Below are 20,103 nucleotides of genomic sequence, written 5' to 3' on the forward strand. Positions count from 1 at the left end.
TTGAGAGCAGGGCCTCGTGTCGCTCCAACACCACACAGCATTATCTCACATTTTGGGAGTGCTATTCATGGCTCCATCCTCCATATTTGAGGATGAGTTGAGGTTTGCACTTAAAATAGGGATTCAACCACTTTGCAATGTAGCATGTTTCTGAGTTACAATCCATTTTTTAAAAATCTTGTAAGAAAATGTAGCACTTGCATTAAACATTTATTGACCTTAATGATTAATAATATGGATCTTAAGAAAGGAATAGCACAAAGTCTAATTTTACATGTACTTAGAATTCTCTGGAATCTCATGCAATGGGTGCAGTGGAAGAAATAAGATGGCATTTAAACTTAAGTATTCATGATTGTTATTTCTACCATGCCCTCTGGTGACACCATGACGTAAAATGGTTTTAAAAAATATCAAATGTGTCTTTAAAAATCAGTTTAATCTAAGCCTTCACCACAAGTGCTACAATGCCTTAATCATAATATATGGTTATTGAAGATATCACTAAAGGGCAGAGGTATGGCTCTTTGGGTGCCTTAACTGTGTAATTTCATACCATAACATGTTTGGACTTCTTATAAATTTAACATTAATTTTTATAATAATGCTTGTTTTTGGACAATTAACACCTCCTGGTTTTTCTCCTAAAATAATTTATATGAAATCTTAACCCTAGTTCCATCTTAATGCAGTATTTTTGTCTGGGAAGATATATAGTGCCTAATTTTTTGCATCCTAAAGATCCCTAAGCACTTTATATACTTGTATATAAATTTTATAATGCATACTACACATTCTCACATGCATCTATACACATATATGCCAATCAACAACACTACTTACTCTTTCCCACCCCACATACCCTCATCTGTCACTGAAGTACAACCATGTGGTGGGATATGGTAGCTATTTAATTTCATACAGCAACACTGCACAACAGTTTGAACAGGAAGCAGAAAATATGGGGGAGGGAGGGAGTATGGACAGAGAGAATGTAATTATCCACACTGAAATGTCACCAGGGTTCTTGCTCTTACAAAAAATACGGTGTGTTCTTCACTTAGCACATATGCTCAATGCTGCTTGTTGCATCTCATCCAAAAAAGCACCATCAGTGGCAATGGGTCAGTGATGGTGCGTTGATTAAGTGCTGGCTTAGTTGGTATTGATATTACCTATTGCATCACCAATATCACCCTCCTGCAGTGCCTGGGATTTCTTTAGAGATCTGCCTCCGAGTACCTCTGGGACCCAACCTTGCTGAGCTTGTAAGATCACAGCCAAAAGCAGATCTGCTGCAGCAAAAAGGGTGATGATACAATAACTGAACTAAACCAAGAAGTACCACCATCACTTAATGGGGAAAATAAAGAAGAGTGGACAGAGCTTCAACTAATTAGCACAAGTATTCATAGTCCTAAAAACCCCAAAAGTCTGCACAGAAATTAAAACTGATCTTAAATTACCATTAAGTTACAGAGACTGAAGACAGGATTTTTTAATATTTGTTTTTAAACATGGATAGATGGAGCAGATAATGGATAGATGGAGCTATAATTCTAAAATGGAAAGATGGTCTGGCACCCTGAGCCAGACCCCCCCCCCAAAAATTCATATAGGCAGGGCTGGTAGCACAACATATTAATAAGGTTGTCTGACACCTCCCATGATAAGAGGTTGCAAATAATTTTGCTCAACTTGAACCATTTGGGCTGATACTTTCCAGGCTGGGTGCTTGCTTCAGGCTGAATTTTATTGAAAAAAATTCTACTAAAACAGTTCCAAGAACAGTTCTTGTTCCAAGAACAAGGCTAGGGGAAGTTAAAAGATCCTGGCAACCTTTTCTTTGAAGAGCTCTAGTGCCCCATCCTTTGGAGCAGGGACCCGAAATTTAGCAGGGAGGGTGGTCTTTGTGTCAAGAATGTCCCTTTTGCTGTCCCCATGAAAATCTGCCCCAAATTGGTGAAGTCACAAGCCTTTGAAAAACTGTACTTCACACATGCTCAGTAGAGACTATTTAGATTTTAGCAGCTGTAATCTCCTAACATTCCACTGAGCACACTTGAGCCTCTGACAGTGCATAGTGCTAACCAGACTGAGCACCCTTAGGGTGACCAGACTACTAATGTGAAAAATCGGGACGGGGGTGGGGCGTAATAGGAGCCTATATAAGAAAAAATCTGGACTGTACCTATAAAATTGGGACATCTGGTCACCCTATGCACCCTCCAGCCCCGACTACAGAAATGAAGCTGGATGTTTCCTGTAATTGCTGCTCTAGGACAGGGTAGGCCAGGTACTGGCATGGAGAGCAAGGAACCTGTCTCTCTTCTCTGTTCCCAATGCCCTCCTTCCCCCTTTTGCTGGCACCCAGACAGGGTGGTGGAAGAAACTCCCTGACTTGAAAGCAAAGGGGATAAAAATTGGATGGGGAAGGGAAAGTAGCATATTGAGACAAGGAATTTGGGGAGACTAGGACTAAATGTGGGGAAGAGAAATGGTAACTGGGGGAGACTGGGACTGGCTGGGTAAGGAGGCTGGTACTGGGCTGTGAGAAGGGCAGTGATCGAAACTGGGTGTGCAAAGAGATTGGGTGTAGGAGCTGGTGAGGGAAATGGGAAGAAGTGACACAGCTTAGACAGGGAGCTGGAGGGATGAGGAGAGACTGGGACTAGGGACTAGTACGGTATGGTGAGGAATGAGGGTAGGAGGAAGGGAAACAGATCTGACAAGGAGCTGGGGAGAATCTGGAAGCCTGGACACAGACTGGGCCTGGAATGAGAAGCCTGAGGAGTGGAAACTGGGACTGGATAGGCCAGGAGAATGCGACTGGAATAGGGGTTCTCAAACAGGGGGTGCAGACCTCTCAGGGGGTCGTGAGCTGTCAGCCTCCACTAACTTCCATTACAGCTGTGAGTGCACAGCACTTCTTCAAATTAGACCCTACGGTTTCAAGTTGGGCACCTAGAAAATGAGGAACACAGAGATCACCTGTGAAAAAACTGTGTTAAGCGACTTGCCTAACACTACATAGGAACTCTGTGGCAGGGGCACAGATAGAATCCAGTTCTTCGGGGCAGCATTCAACAGCCCAAACTATGAGGCCCTCCTTTCTCATGCTGCCTCATTCACTATATGCCTTCCAATTTCTGTGACAAATGAGGAGGGATCCTACAGACAACCGCCTCCTTCATGACGCAAACTTGATTTATCCCCAGAAGAGCTCTACATGCTGTGCACTGAATGAGGCTGGGGTCCTGTAGAAAAAATAGTATGTAAGTCACATAATTAGACTATCCTACTGCCTACACACAAGGGGGCTGAATTAAGATTGCGCACACTCCCTTAATTCTGGCATTTCCTAACTCTGAGTGCTTGATTTTGCAATCTTAATAATGGTCTTTAAACATTTTGTGTGTGTCCAGCCAGCTGTGGTGAGGCAGAACTAAGCATACCTAGACCATCTCTGACAGGTGTTTTTTTAAATGTTCTTAAAAACTTGCAATGATGGGGATTCCATAACTTTCCCTGGAAGCCTCTTCCAGCGTTTAACTATCCTTTTAGTTAGAAATTTTTTCCTAATAGTTAACCTAAATCTCCCTAAGCCATTTCTTATTATCATACCGTTGACACTCAGAAAACAACTTCTCTTTATCCTCTTTATAACAGCCCTTAACATATTTGAAGACTGTTCTCAGGTAGCAACTCAGTCTTCTTTTCTCAAAACTAAACATGTCCAGTTTTTTAACCTTTCCTCATAGGTCAGGTTTTCTAAAACTTTTTTTTTTTTGGTTGCTATCCAATTTATCCACATCTTTTTTAAAGTGTGGTGCCCAGTACCGGACAGTGTACTCCAGCCAAGACCTCACCTGTGCCGAGGAGAGTAGGACAGTTATCTTCTGTGTCTTACATACAACACTCCAGTTAATTCACCCAAAAAGGAGATTGCCCTCTTTCATAACTACAACAAATTGCTGACTCATATTCAATTTGTGATCTACTATAACCCCCAAATATTTTTCAGCCGTACTACTGCCTCGCCAGTTATTCCCCATTTTGTAGTTGTGCATTTGATTTTTTCTTCTTAAATGTAGTACTTCGCACTTGTCTTTACTCAATTTCATCTTGTTGTTTTCCAACCAAATCTCCAATGCGTCCAGGTTATTTTGAATTCTAATCCCTTCCTCCAAAGTGCTTGCAATCCCTCCCAGCATGGTGTCATATGCAAATTTTATAAGCATATTCTCCGCTCCAATATTCAAGTAATTAATTAAAATATTGAACACTCTATACATATGTAGTAAATATTCAAAACATATTCTAATATCAAATAAATAATAGTGAGAAAGACTAAGGAAATGTGAACTCTTATGGGAAAGATCCTGACATTTTAAGATGATAGGAAATAGCCAAGGTGGCCTATTGGTGCTGACAGCAGGATAATTATTTAATAACTAGTGTAACATACCTCATGATATATATTTCTTTATTTAAGAGCATCTGGAACCTTCTCAAGCCCCAATTTTCCTTCCTCCGTTGGGATTACCTCCCTCTCTCATGTGCGCGTGCGCACGCACGCACGCACACACACACTTTCCTAGACTCACTGTACTACTGAAATCGCCAGGTTTAAATTACCTGGTAGAGAAGTAATAAATACCTTGATTTAAAATGTCAAGGCACAGCAGTACTTTTCTTCTTAGTGCTCTTAAAAGCTGCCAGACTGAATCCAGGATCTGTCAGTCAGAACAGGATAGGTAGTACACGAAAAAGATTTAAAGAACAGGAACAACAACGTGTCCGATTTTGACACACCGTCTGGGGAAGGGACTAATAACAGAAGATATTACTCTCACTGATTCCTCTCCTCCACCTTCCTTATTCAAATGATTTTCATCTCATCCACAGACCAACCCTTGCTCCCTTTCTTACTGCCCTTTGATAGAGAAGCTTCATCCTTGGGAAAAAAAAAAAGTGTCATATGCCATGAGAGGTGGGTGTTTCAACAGTAACACTTTATATTTACATAGCACCTTCACCCAAGTGTGTCAAAATGCTTTAATGCAAAAATTGGCCAACCAAGCCAAACAACATACCAAAGAAGTAGGAGTATTATTAGATTCATTTCCCCAATGAGTAACAATTAGGCACAGAAAGGTTGTAATATCCCCAAAGATCTCAGCAGCAGAGCTAGAAAGGAACCCAGGAGTTAACCCTGACCTGCTCCCTCCTCACATTCTGACAACTACACCTCTATTGCTTCTACACATTCTATTCCTTGTTAGTACATTCAAGCAATTAAAATAGCAGAGAACATACACAAAATAGATAAATTTATAATATGGAAACTAGCTAATAAAATATGCAGAATAAAAGATTAATAGCAGCCCTGAGACAGAATTATTATAGCATTTGTTAGTAGTGAATGCTCCAGTAAGGGTTAGACTGGGGAACAGTATTTACATTTTTTTTTTCAGTTGCTGTTCACTCAAACTGCTTTTGCACATTTTCCAAAAAGTATTTATTTTGAAAAGTTTAAGCTAAATCAGGTTCAGCCACTTTTGTGGCAGGAGGCAATCCATGTTCCAAATGAAATTTTGGCGTTCGCACAGCCATAAACTTGTTGGGGTTTTGGGTTTTTTTTTTTGTTAGTCCTTTGTCAGGAAACAAATGTGGAAAAAAAAACAAGCAAACATTTCTGTAGTTGTAAGATCGTGTTTATAATCTGTATTTATGCATATACACAAGAATTTACAATTTGTTTCTTTCTGACAACTTAAAGCCACATCAGTTAGGATGTATCGCTAAATTATTTAGCAATGTATCGCTGCACTAAATCAATTTTTAAAAAATTTCCTGGCTTTTGATGGCTTGATTTCTTAACTGAAACTTGATGTTAATTCTAGCTTCTGTACTTATTTACTTACATATCATGTAGCTTCCCTATATGAAAATGTACAACCTGTAAAATCATTTATTTTGGAAGGAGATATAAACTCTACAAAAGTGAAATTTGCAGGCAACTGTTGATTGCTGCCACTGCTGGATATAAATAAGGCCTAATTTTTAGCAATATCCTACATTTTTGCTAAAATACTAGCCTGTAGACTAATTGGGCAACACAGATGACTGATAAGACCCCTTCTGAAATCACGCCCAAAATGGTACAGGTGACCATATTAAAATCATTGTTTATAAAAATCCCTCCAGAAAAACTATATAGTTGGTGGTAATTAGCATTTGTATGTACTTAAATAAGATCAAACTGTTGGCTGAAATTCAGTTTTAAGAGAAGTAACATTCACTGCAATCCCCCACTCCCCTTTTCATATATATATAAAAACCCTTCCTTCTGGATTCACTTTAATGAACAACTGATCGAAACTGCATCCCGAGGGAGAAAACAGAACTGTGACTCCCACTTTGATCTCTTCCCCATGGAGAAATTCACTCCCTGCCTAGCTTGCAAGATGTTCATTTGATTGACATTTGCTCTGATGTGCAAACTGCTTTGAACTTCAGACATTTAATTCCCATCAGGCTGCAGTCATTTTTATTCTCCTTCAACAGGATTTACAAGCAGGAGATCAGCAAATGCAGAAGATAAAATAAATCTGCAGGAGCTTTGAATCTTACATCAAAACAGTGTTGAAGTGAGCTCCAATTGGATTTCATTCAGTCTCAGTTCAATGTAAACCAACTTCTGTGCAATTTCAGTTTAGAAAAAATAAGGGAAGTTTACAAAAGTGATACATCTGTTGGGGTTTGCCTATTATATTAAGGTTGATTTCTTTTCTCTCACTCTTTGTTTAAATTCCTGTAATTCCGATGAACGCATCCGATGAAGTGAGCTGTAGCTCACAAAAGCTTATGCTCAAATAAATTTGTTAGTCTCTAAGGTGCCACAAGAATTCCTTTTCTTTTGGAAGTGCAGCACTTTAAATACTAACCAGAGCAATACATTTTAAAGGAACTGATGGGATTCCCCTTATCTCCCACTTAACTGCTCATGAGAGGAAGGATAAACAAAGCAAGAGCTGTGATAAAATTGAACAGCATTAGCAAATATTTAACCACCTGTTTAAAAAGGAGAAAAGCCCAGACCACTTTTGAAGGATACTATCACATTCATAAAGTAAATGATCTTCAAAAATAGGTTTGTAGGTTTACTTATTTAAACAGCTACACTAATGGATGTACTGCAAAGTTGTCAAGTAATATGTAATGGAGTAATACTTATCAGTGTATCTTTTCACAAATTGAGACAGATAAAAGCATTCCATAAACTCTTATCAGCAGTGGGGACTAAAGCACAGAAAAACAGACCTCAAGCAACCCCAAAGATGCGTAAACAATACCAGCTAAACGTAGGGAAAAGTTGCGTACTCTTAACATGAAAAAAATACCATTACAGAGTACTTTAAATAAATATTTTTGGAGACTCCCAAAATAATTTCATATAAAAATGAAACGTATTTCTCCCAGGCAGAGGGAAGGGTCTGCACATGTGTTCGCGTGCATGCATATGCCACACACACACACACACACACACACACACACACACACACACACGCAAATAAGTTCCTCATTGCTCTCAGACATGACCCGCTGTGGCCACTTGCAGAATGCCATTGATACAGCATTGCATGCGGAGGGGTTTTTAAAGCAGGGGGGAGGGAGACGGGAAACCCAGATTGGGTTAGAGAACATTTTTTCTCTATCTTGAAGGAAGTCAGTTCTCTGCCTCCTCTTTTCTTGAGTGAACGGTAGTTCTTGTGAAGATTAAGAAACTGACAAGCCCCTGAAAATGGAGACCTGTCTTCAGGACAAGGATGGAACAGGCAGCAGCAGAACTAGCTCTGTCATGTTACCTGCACACATACACTTAGGTAAGAGGTTGTGATCTCTTCTTTCTGAAATAACTCTTGCTGCAGTTATCCATGGCTTTGTGATCCCCAGACTGCACTACTGCAATGTGCTCTATGGCCCCGAGGTACTTATCTCTACACTGCAAAAAAAGACCTGCAGCTGCGAATCTCTGAGCCCTGGTCAACTGGCTCGGGCTTGCATGACAGGGCTGAAAATAGCAGTACAGACATTTGGGCTCAGGTTCCGAGACCCATGCCCCAACTCTGGGTTTCAGAAGCTGGGCTCGTATGTCTACAGTGCTCTTTATAGCACCACAGCGCAGTGGTTCTCAAACTTTTGTATTGGTGATCCCTTTCACACAAGCCTCCGAGTGTGACCCTGCCCATATCAATTAAAATACTTTTTTATATTTAACATTATTATAAATGCTGGAGCACGGTTTGGGGTGCAGGCTGACAGCTTGCGACCCCCATGTAATAACCTCGCAACTTCCTGAGGAATCACAACCCCCAGTTTGAGAACCCCTGCCATAGTTTGGGCCTGAGTCAACTGATCCAAGCTCTGAGACTGATTGCCACGTTTCTGTTTTTTTTTTGCAGTGTAGACATATCCTAAGTGTCAGTGGGACTACCCACGGGCGTAAATACTTTGTTGAAATGGGGCCTATAAAGAGGCTACCTTTGAAGACCACTCAGAAGAATAAGCTAGTGCAGAACATGGCTACTGTCTTTGGACCCAATCATGCAAGAAGCCATACGTCTCCCAGGGGACCTGAAATATAGCTAGGCAATACATCTTTAGTCCTTTAAATCAATGAACTCCAGCCTCATTCGCAACTTCAAAGTGCTGTCTACACAGCTATTTTAGTGCCCTAGCGTGAGTCCCATTAGCCTGAATCTGTCAACCTGAGCTGCGTGGCTTGTTCCCAATCACTCCAAAATGCTGCATAGACCATCACCCTAAAGGGTTTGTGCTAATCAAAACTCTCCTCCCTAAGCAAAGAGAGTACATGGCATCTGTACAAGCTCAGGCTGAAGTAGCATCCATGGCCTTCTGGGCAGCCCCTGCAGTGCTGGGCTACTGGATCCATGTAACGGTCGGTTAACTAGCCAAAAACCCTCATTCTCAGGCTATTGTGAAACTGTGCTTTATGGCATAAAGCGGATGCAGAGACAATCCTGTATTACTTCTCCCATGTGCCATAAAGTGGGCTGCTTCTGCTGCATCTTGGCCCCTTACTTAAGCCAGAAGATTTGGTCCAAAGAAATTGATCTTGCATGAGCTGATCATGCAGACCCTGCTACTGCACAGTATGAATTCTATAGCATGCTTTGATCTATCCCACTTTGAAACAGGAGAAGATACAAGTGCACTATGGTTCTTTAAGTGCATGGGAACAGGATTCACATGGACAAGAAGCCCGCAGACAAATGTAATGGAAGCGCATGTCAGGCTAGTATGAGGTCAACTTACCCCCTAGCTTGGAGTACTAACTGTCCGTATAGACAAGTCCATAGTGAGACCTCATTTAGAATATCCACTCTGTTCTAATTGCCTTTTCCAATACAGAAATACAGTGGAAGGCAACCAAAATTGTTCCAGGGTTCAGGAATTCAAATTTAACATATGCTGAAATGACTATAAAACACACAGCTCTAAAACCTAGGACAGCATGTCACACCTGGAACAAAGTTAACCAAATTTTAACTAACATTTAAAGGATGTCAATTGAAAAAAATTCTGCCTGAGAATTTTGTACTTGGTATAATAAATAACACCCGGGCCCCAATGTCCAAGTTCATTGCATGTGAATGCATCTCTGTGCCGGTATGGAGCCCTACTGACTTCGGTGCAGCTCTGTGTGGTTGTCGTAGTGAATCTGTATGCAAAGAACTGCAGGATCAGCGCGTAAGTCAGGGCAAAAAAAAAAAAAAATCCTCTCTATTTCTACAGAACATTTACTTTGTGCATTTGACAGCGCTTTATGTTTAACTTATTTCCACTGTTTTGTTGATGGTCTGTTAGAGCCCCTTTTGTATACAGTATTAACAGGATGACCTCACTCTGATGCACTGCTCTGGGAGAAACTCACATGCAAGTTTTTTCCTAGGTCCTACAAGAAGGGATTTACTAGTAGCTGCAGTGATATTAAAGCATGATTGCCAAATCAGCACACAGATAAATGGGCAACTTGCATCCTTAGAGTTTCCAAACTAGTTAATTTGCATTTCCTTGGGAGAGGAGTGTTTTAAGCGTTATAAATGGGTTACGCAGTCTTATGCAATGAGGTTTTATTAAGTCAAGGAGCAACGTAATTCAATTAAACTGTGTTTTTGTTTAAAAAAAAACACAACAACAAAAAACCCACCCCAATTCAATCATAAAATACGTCTGGAGCCTGTATGACATCTGTTTTTCATGGCTTCTTCAGGCTCCTTTAATGTGGAAACCCAAGCTTAATTTTTCCCAGGAGGTGTTATGAGATTAAAAGATCCATACTATTTTCCTCTCTCTGCCTTCTCTTCCTCTTCTCTCCTTCTCAACTGCACAGCAGGCTAGCTTTCCTTCTAGCTGAGAAGGGCTGGGCACAGCTTTATCTGCCTCTCATCAACATTCTTCTGGTTGGTTGGAGTAGTGATATGTGCTCTCTCTTCCAAGGGCTCAGTGTGCTGGCACGGCAGCGTTCCCAGTCTTTTAAAGCCTTGGAACAGGGGACAAACTCAAATCTGTAATTCTGATTTCCTGATTGCTGATATACTTCGTTACCATTGGACTGCCTTGGTCAATACCATGTTTTTGCACCATCTGCTTCTGTACTAAACTGAGACAGCTTGCAAACCACCTGTCTGACATTAGCCCTTTTCTGCTCTGCAAGAAGCCCAGCCATATGTAATGGAAGGTGGGGAAGGCTGGCCAAGCACATGCTTTCTCTCACCAGTGGAATGCTCCTTCAAAGAGGACCTCAATCTTAACTCCTAAACAGCAGTAGAAAACAGACCTTATGAGTTCATTTGTGCAGGAAGTGGTAATTTGACAACCAGAAATACAGAGTTATAACTACTGATCCATACAGAAGGAATATTTTATGATGTTGGAAAATCCCTAGGAAAGAAGTGGATCCCCCCCACCCAACCCAAGGGGATTTCTGGTTCTTTAGAAGTTATCCAAAGGGGCTCGCTAACTTGCTTAATGAAGTAAATCATGTCCTCATTATTATACAGACTGACATGGCTGCTACTCTGAAACCTGTCATTATTATAGTGTACTACATGGAATTCTTCTTGGGGTTGACTTTTAAGTTCCTTTGAGAGAGTAGTCCTCTCGTAGGCACAGCTGGCTCTTTCTTCCACATTGCCCTTCTTTGGGAGAAGATAAAATAGATTTGTACCTGTCTGTAGTCTAGGCAGGATATTACTTTGTCTTTAAGAAACCATCTCTCCAAGAGTTCAGGTGCAAGAGGTACACTAGGCTTTGGAGTTAAAAAAGGCCCAGACTCAGGACATGCAAAACCTCATGTCCGGAGCTACCAGACTGTGGAGGCAGAGACCCCTCTCAGAGAATGCAGTCCTTATCTATGTGAGCCTTGGGAAGACACCCATGGAAGTCCCACTGCAAATTTCTGTGGGGCTTGAAGTACTTTATGAATCACTCCACTGCAGAAAAATTGGTCTGCATGTGATGCACTTGCATAATGCTTTCATCCCCTCTCCCCCAGTTACATATTGCTATTTTCTTCTGTATTTAAACCTTGCTGAAGTTCAGCGGCACCTGAAGCAGAGAAACACAAAGACTGGCAAAGAAAGGTACAATGCTCTGAGATTCTGATTCAGGAGTCCATCTATATTTAGCGATGCACTTAACTGCGTATTTAACTTTATGTGATTAAATCCCACTAATATCAGCACCTGCTTAAATAGTTTGCTAAATAGGGACGGATTTAAGCATATCCTAAAATGCTTTGCTGAATTAGAGAATATGGAGAAGTTGGTGCCAAAACTGCTCAACAGCCACTAATTGCTCTGAGAGGACTTGAAGTGGAATATAACACATGTAAGTGAGAGTGAGAGAGAAAGAGAATTCTGAAACAAAAAACATTCCTCTGCACACACTCCCCTCTGGGGAGCGGATGAGTGAACACACACGACAGGATGTCAGTCACATTGCTTAGTGCACTACTGGAAAGCACTCAGATACTACAGCGATGAGTGTGGTATAATAACCTATACAGAATAGAATAGTACAGATTGGGGGCTCCAAGTCCAAGAAATAGTGTTGTGTTCCCATTCTGACAGCGGCAGTTACCCAACAAATTATAATTTGAATTCTGTCATCCACTCATTCCACGATTCTGGTACATTAACGCAAGCTGTGTATTAGCATGGTTGCTGCTGCTGCTAAATGTAAACAGCCCTCAGCTGCATTTGGAACACAGTGGGTGGCAGGGTCAGATGACAAATATATTTTCAAACTTCCATTGCAAGTACAATAAAATACAAATTAAAAATACAAAAATATTACTAGTCAGGGTCTTGGTAAGCAATTTGTAGTAGTTTTCCAATAAATCCTACATCAGTGCAATTCTAGAAATCTTAAACATTACATAGAGGTATGGTTTAACAAGCCTATATAAAACCAACTGTTCATATCAAACTTCCTCATACACTGTTATAAATATTGTTCATTTGGACTCTGCATGATATGAGCTTTATCTCCAGTGCTACATAATGGCAATAAAAACTACACAGTTTTCATTGTCATCTCTCACTACTTTAATTAAAGTAGAGACTAAAATGTCAAGCTTATTTTATGTTGAATTTCCAATTTTATTGGTTCTATTTCTTTTTTATTGGTTTATTTTTAACTATCTGACTGCTGTACTCTTGTGTTTTCATTCATTTTAAGCAATATAGCAATGTATACATTTTACTTCTAAACCAATGCTCAGATTGCCAAGCTATAGACCAACAATAAACTGTCACACTTTAATCATCTTTGTCAAAATAAAACCCTCCTCTTTCATTCACAAACACACGAAAAACATTCCATTAATCAGTTTTTTCATACTAGCTTGCTACCAATACTTCATTCCAATTTTCCATAAGACGCTGGCAAAATTCCCCAGTACTGAAATTGGAGGAGAAATATATGGAAAAGTGACTATGAAAATAAATGCTAACAATTTGGCTTCTGATTACATACAGAACTGAAATGGCTATGCTTTCTATGGGTGTCTGGTAATAATTTGATCCAATAATTTGATTTATTTTAGAGTTCTCTTACACTAATCAAGATGCTTGGGTTATGCTCCTGCGTTTACCACCAGGAAGAGACAAAGAGCGAAGTATTAAATGATGTCATATCCAGGTGTAAGCGGGTCTTATGGCTTGATGTCCTAAAAATAAATTATAACTAAATTATAACTTCAGTGCTTGAGCATTCATAGTGTGGGATGATGTGTTTAGACCAGTGGTGGGAAACCTGCAGTAATCTGATTGCGGGCCGCGAGACATTTTGCTGACGTTGACTGTCTGCAGGCATGGTCCCCCACAGCTCCCAGTGGCCACGGTTTGCCGTTTCAGTGGGAGCTGCAGGAAGCGATGGCCAGAACGTCCCTGCGGCCTGCAAGACTCCTCTCCTCTTATGGGCTTATAGGTCAATAGCACCGTACATAATGGAGGCAGGTCTTCCTGACTCTTCAAATAGACAATCTGAAACAAATGTCTCTGACAGCTGTGAACTTTCTCACCTCCCTGTTCATCACACTGGGGTGTTAACTCTAAGACCCAATAATGCCACCTTAAATGTCACCGTTAACTATTCCTTTGCTGATCACTTTAGCAGATTAGGTGAGAAAGGAGACTGATGCCCACAAAACGGAACTGGGAGTTGCTGCAGGGAGAGAAATGAAGAAAGAAAGGAAGAGGGCAAGCAGAAAGTCAGAAAAAGGAAGAGAAATAAAGGACAGAAATCAATGTTCACAAAAGTAAAGATATTACTTTTGAATGATGCTGAATGTGACAATAAGGCAGTTAATAAATAGTAACACTAGTGAAAACAAAGTTTTGTTCCATAAAAGGCCATGTTTTACTCCTTTTCTTTGTATAATCTTTCATTGACAACTGTGGGATATCTGCTGTGGATTTAGGGTAGTTACATAGTTGTGCATAATAATCCTGGCCCCCAGATCATAATTACATATTCAGTTTGGCCTTCTCCATAGAATTAGTTGGATGGCCCTGTCAAACAACCAACTGGGAACCACGTAACTTATTCAGTATTATTCTGCCCACTAATCAGAATCAGAGAGAATATCTTTAATAGAACACTCTCTCTCACCTGCTTCTTCTATGTTTTATTAGCAGTGGCTCCTATTTATTTTATTTAAAATCACCCATCTTTCTCTTCTGGAAAGGCTGTTTAATCCAGTCTGGGTTTCAAAATCAAAGATCTCTGGGTTGAGCTTTCTCTAATGCACTTTATAACAAGGCAAAAATGACTTCCTTCATCATTTACACCACTAAAATAAGAGAAGATGGGACTCCAAAATAAATTAGCCAATGATTTCATCACAGAGAAAATGATTTCACAGAAAACCAGAGCTGCAATATTATCACCACTCACTTCAGTATAGCTACACTGAAGAGTATTGTACTCCACAATGAATCCCTTTGAAATCGTAGAATCATAGAATATCAGGGTTGGAAGGGACCTCAGGAGGTCATCTAGTCCAACCCCCTGCTCAAAGCAGGACCAATCCCCATTTTTTCCCCAGATCCCCAAATGGCCCCTCAAGGATTGAACTTACAATCGTGGGTTTAGCAGGCCAATGCTCAAACCACTGAGCTAATAAATGGGTCTACTCACAGAGTAAGAAACTACTCAATGTAATTAAGAGCGACACAATCTGGCCTAACTATACTGGTAAGAGCAGGATCAGGACTTCAGTTTTGTCATTTTCCAGTGGCCACAAGAGTGGCAGACAACACAGTCTTTATTGCAAGCACTTTAATCCTGTACTATCAGTCTTTCCTTTTCCACAATTTAATTGAAAGCATAAAGTAATCTTAGCACTAAATACTTACTCCATCATAGAAGGTGGAATAGTACAGCAGTCTTGGATTGCAGTCAGGGGTGATGTCAGGTGAGCAGTATATGAAGCTTCCACTACTTGCTTATTGCGATTCACTACATCCAAGTATCGGTTAAACTTCTCCCGAATTTTTTTTGCCAGCTGAAAACAAAAAAATATTTAAAATTAAATCAAAGACTCTTTGTACTATCTTCTGCCATGCTAATGAATCTGTGTTAAAAGAAAAACAAACTGCACACATTAAAGCTAAAAATTCCATGCTTTATGCAACATATCACTTAATTTTCACTGCACAGGCTGAAATAGTCATCATGTGAGTCATAAAATGGCCACACTAAGCAATCCATACAAAATGCTAAAATATATTTACTGTCTTGCAACATATATCCATTTTCAGCCATGCTAATTTTGCTTTAGTTGAACCAGTCATCATGAAAAATCATTAATTTTGAACTGTGAAAATATACTTTAAAACGCATTAAAAATAATGATGTTTTGTAGCTGTGGTGATTGCAGGATATTAAAGAGACAAGGTGGATCGGGTAATATCTTTTACTGGACCAACTTCTTTACTGGACCTAGACCAGAAGGAGAGCTCTGTGTAAGCTCAAAAGCATGTCTTTCTCACCAACAGAAGTTGGTCCAGTAAAAGATATTCCTCATTCATCTTGTCTCTCTTAAAAGTAATGAGACAGAGTACCTTCATTTAATCGTTTTAAGTGAAAAACGGTACATAGCTCTCAGCCTTTGAAAGTTACCCAAACTTCATTCTCATATTTTACTCCTCACATCTTCTAGCACAGGACCTGATCTAACTCTCTTTTAAGCCAGTGAAAGTCTTTCCACTGCTGTCAGTCGGAGTTGGATCAGATCCTTTGTGCAGTGCTTAAGGATACTGCTGCTGCATTTACCATCTAACACAAGTATTTCAAACAATTTTTTCTGAGAAGGCCAAAAGAAAATATGATGGAGATTCAACTAAACAGACCAATATTATTAAACGTAAGTACTTATGGCTGGGCCTCTAAATCCATATTTAGGGTCCTAAATAAACAGCCTGAGCAGCCCAAGCTGTACTGATTTCAATGGCAGATGTGGGTGCTTAGTGCCTTAAAAAACAGACTCTTGCTGAATTTAGGAGCTTGACTTTAGGCACTCTCTATTTGGCAATTTTGGCTATTCTCTTTACATCTCACTAATTTAAGAATTTTTATATCCCTGAAATGAAGTAAACATCATATAGGAACTTCCCTGGGCTATTTGCTTTTAGCCTGTCAGCCCAGGGGGGCCTGGATCAGTGTTCATGTTGCACTCCCTGTCAGTACCCGGCCAGGGCTAAGGATGCTCATGATCTAACCAACAGACCAAATTTGGTAATGAATCCTGGTCACATGCCACCTGAGGCACATATGTTAAGAAGAAGATCCCAAACCCACTGAAGTCAGTGGAAATGGATCAGGCCTCAAGAGCATGATTTTGTTTGCAACACTTGGTAATATCCATGACAGTATATCCTCTACAGCTTGCATTCTGAATGCAAGGGAATAATCTTTTAACAGTTTACTGCCAGTAGTGAATATTCAAAAATATTTCACTTCACATTTTAATTAACAGTATCTTCAGAGCTGAAGAAAGTTCTTTAATTACCATACGAATATCATTTTGCTCCCTTCCAACTCCAACACCTCAGCTAAAGAAATGACCAGACAACCACTAGTAAATTATACACTGAGAAATGCAATTGGTCAGTTCAGGTCTCCAGGACTGACAAGTGTCTTTCCTAACTATTACTAACTGAACATTTCATCATGATTTACTTTCTTATATGACTGATAAGGCCCACAGTGATAACAGCAATGGATTTGCGTCCATTGTTCCATCCAATACTACAGCTCAATTACCGTACAGGTCTCCAAGGAACATAGTTTTTAACAGACTACTGCTCAAAATGAAATGACTTGTAGAATTATATCTAATTGGTTTTGTAGAATGATTTATTATTACCACACCAGAAGACTACTAATCGTCTCCCTCTTACATCTCTTTCAATGATCAGATAATAAGTAGCTGAGTAGGTTCTCTCTTTTTCCATTTTCAGGCCAACTTTCTTTTTGATTATCTGTATTCATCAGCATATTAAATATAACACTGGAATACCCAGCCCTCCCAAAAAATATATAAGCCAAAATTTCTAAAATGTTTCAATACCATCTTCAGACATTTTTCTCTCAGTATGGGCAATTGAATGGCCGTCATCAAGCTTTCATTCAATATTAAAAATTATGGGGTGCAGAGAGAGGTTTGAGCCTGCTGATAAAATGAACGATGCAACTAACTGTAACAAAAAAAATTACACAAACCATGTGTAGAAAAAAAGTACATAAAACACTTAAATTAAAATGTATTAGTTTTTTTGTTAACTGAATACTGTACGTAGTGAGTTTTTGTCATATAATTTGCTTTTTTATATTAGCAGTTCAGCTGGTGGTAAAACCCATGTCCCTATGAGCAACTATCCCTCTGTACATTCACCAAAGTCTACAGGTCTTACAAATCTTTTTGCAGAATTGTCTGTACCACCAAACATAGGGATTCCACTGAGAAGCTGATGTAACTTTATAACACCTTCCCATCAGATGATCTCAAAATGATTCACACTCATTTTTCTAAGCTACCCAACACCTTCTGTAGTTGACAAGTATTATCACCCACACTTTGTGGATGAGGCACAGAAAGCTGCAATTTGCAAACAATCTTCTGACGCAGTGGGGCATGGTTGTGTGGTGTGAAACAGAAAATTCACAGAGGCCTAGAGCCCCAGTGGCTGAAGAAAGAAGATCACAGTACATCAGCCCAGACCCGTCACTACTGTTCAGGTTTACAATCTTCCATCTTCAAAAAACAGAACAGATTGAAAGAACTGTGTCAAGACCTAACCTGCTGTAAAGAACTAAAGAATGCACAGCATTTGTCATCACCTGTGCCCATTTGATTCCCACACAAAAAAAGTGTATCAATTGCAAACCAACTGTGGAAAAAGGTAGGGATTATGAGGTTATTGGCCTAGTGGACAGGGTGGGGAACGAGTAGATATGATATATCTGGATTTTAGTAAGGCTTTTGACACAGTCCCACATGACACTCATAAGCAAGCTAAGGAAATGCATTCTAGATGAAATTACCATGAGGTGACTGCGTAAGTAGTTGAAAAACTGTACTCAAAGAGTAGTTATTAATGGTTCTCTGTCAAACTGGGAGAACGTATATAGTAGGATTCTGCAGGGGTCAGTCCTGGTTCGGGTACTATTCACTACTTTCATTAATGACTTGGATAATGGAGTAGAGAGTATGCTTATAAAATTTGTGGATGATACTAAGATGGGATGCGTTGCAAGCACTTTGGAGATTAGGATTAGATTACCATTTTGTGTTACGATGCTACTTATGTGTAATGCATTTCAAATGTCACCATTTGACAAATCAAGAGAATTGGTCATAATTCAACAAGATGAAATTCAATAAAGAAAAGTAAAAAGTACTTCATTTAGGAAGAAAAAATCAAATGCACAACTGCAAAATGGGGAACAATAGGCTAGATGGTAGTAATGCTGAAAAGGATCTGAGGGTTATAGTGGATCACAACTGAATGAGTCAATTTGATGCAGCTGCATAAAAGGCTAACTCTTCTTTGGGGGTGCATTAACAGGAGTGTAAGACACAGGACGTAATTGTCCTTCTCTACATGCCACTGGTGAGGCTTCAGCTGGAGTACTTTGTCCAGTTCTGGGCACCACACTTTAGGAAAGATGTGGATACATTTGAGAGAATCCAGAGGATGGTAACAAACAAAATAAAAGGTTAGAAAACCTGACCTATGAAGAAAGGTTACAAAAAACTGGGCATGTTTAGTCTTCTGGAAAGATGACTGGGGGGGGGACCTGAGAACAGTCTTCAAGGTAAGGGCTGTGATAAAGAAGATGGTGTTCTCCATGTCCACTGAAGGCAGGACAAGTAGTAATGGGGCTTAATCTGTCGCAAGGGAGATTTAGGTTATATATTAAGAAAAAGTTCTAATTATAAGGGTAGTTAAGCTCTGGAATAGACTTCCAAAGGAGCTTGTGGAATTGCCATCACTGGAGGTTTTTAAGAATGGTTTTGACAAACACCTGTCAGGGCTGGTCTAGGTTTACTGGGTCCTGCCTCAGTGCTAAACTTGATGACCTATCAAGGTCCCTTCGAGCTTTATATTTTGAAGATACTATGAAAACAAATTTTGAAACCTTGAACTTTGCTGTGAAATGGAAGAGTCTTCCTCCTGTCAGCTCGTCACAGCCCTCTTCAACTCAACTTAAAAAAATTGTTTTTCTTCTTGCTGTTCAGCTTTTATCTAGTACTTATGTTTCTACATTTTCCCTTTTTCTTTAAGGAAGTGACACTGAATAACGATGACCCAGTGCTTACTCCAATCAGTGTAGTCATTTTACGTCCATTTCTTTGGGCAGCCAACATGCAGACCGTATTTTTTTTTTAAGTTACCAGTCAGGTTAAACAATAACACCATTTTGTGTTACGATGCTACTTACGTGTAATGCATTTCAAATGCACCATCTCTACTGACAATGTTTCATCACAACATCAGTGAATTTCACTAATTTTTCCAGAGACATTTTTCTCATTGTGTATTTCCTTAGAGCCTTTTTAAAGCTCTTTTACCTCTAAGTGCTACATCTCTGAAGTCTTCTTTGGGGGGTGGGGGAAGGGCAGGGGGGTGTTTACAGAAAGGAAAGTTACTGAACACACTTTATTTATGGGTTTCAGAGTAGCAGCCGTGTTAGTCTGTATTCGCAAAAAGAAAAGGAGCACTTGTGGCACCTTGGAGACTAACAAATTTATTTGAGCATAAGCTTTCGTGAGCTACAGCTCACTTCATTGGATGCATCCAATGAAGTGAGTTGTAGCTCACGAAAACTTATGCTCAAATAAATTTGTTAGTCTCCAAGGTGCCACAAGTACTACTTTACTTTATTTATGGCTGTATCTTAAAGTTAAATAAATGTCAAAGACTGTATTCAAAATATGTATCAATGAATTTGACAAGCATGGATGATATAACTGACTTACACCAGGGGATTAACATCCAGGAA

General features: G+C 39.8%; 1 protein-coding gene across 1 annotated transcript in view; it reads right to left on the reverse strand.

Moving 5' to 3' along the window:
* CACHD1 (cache domain containing 1) overlaps positions 1-20,103 on the reverse strand; it is a 196,495-nt gene that overhangs the window by 83,860 nt on the left and 92,532 nt on the right. Inside the window, exon 3 of the mRNA XM_038413098.2 lies at positions 14,952-15,100. Within this exon, the coding sequence (XP_038269026.1) occupies positions 14,952-15,100 (149 nt within the window). The remainder of the gene's footprint in view (positions 1-14,951; positions 15,101-20,103) is intronic.

Source organism: Dermochelys coriacea, chromosome 8 (assembly GCF_009764565.3).
Source record: "Dermochelys coriacea isolate rDerCor1 chromosome 8, rDerCor1.pri.v4, whole genome shotgun sequence".
NCBI classification, from domain to species: Eukaryota; Metazoa; Chordata; order Testudines; family Dermochelyidae; genus Dermochelys; species Dermochelys coriacea.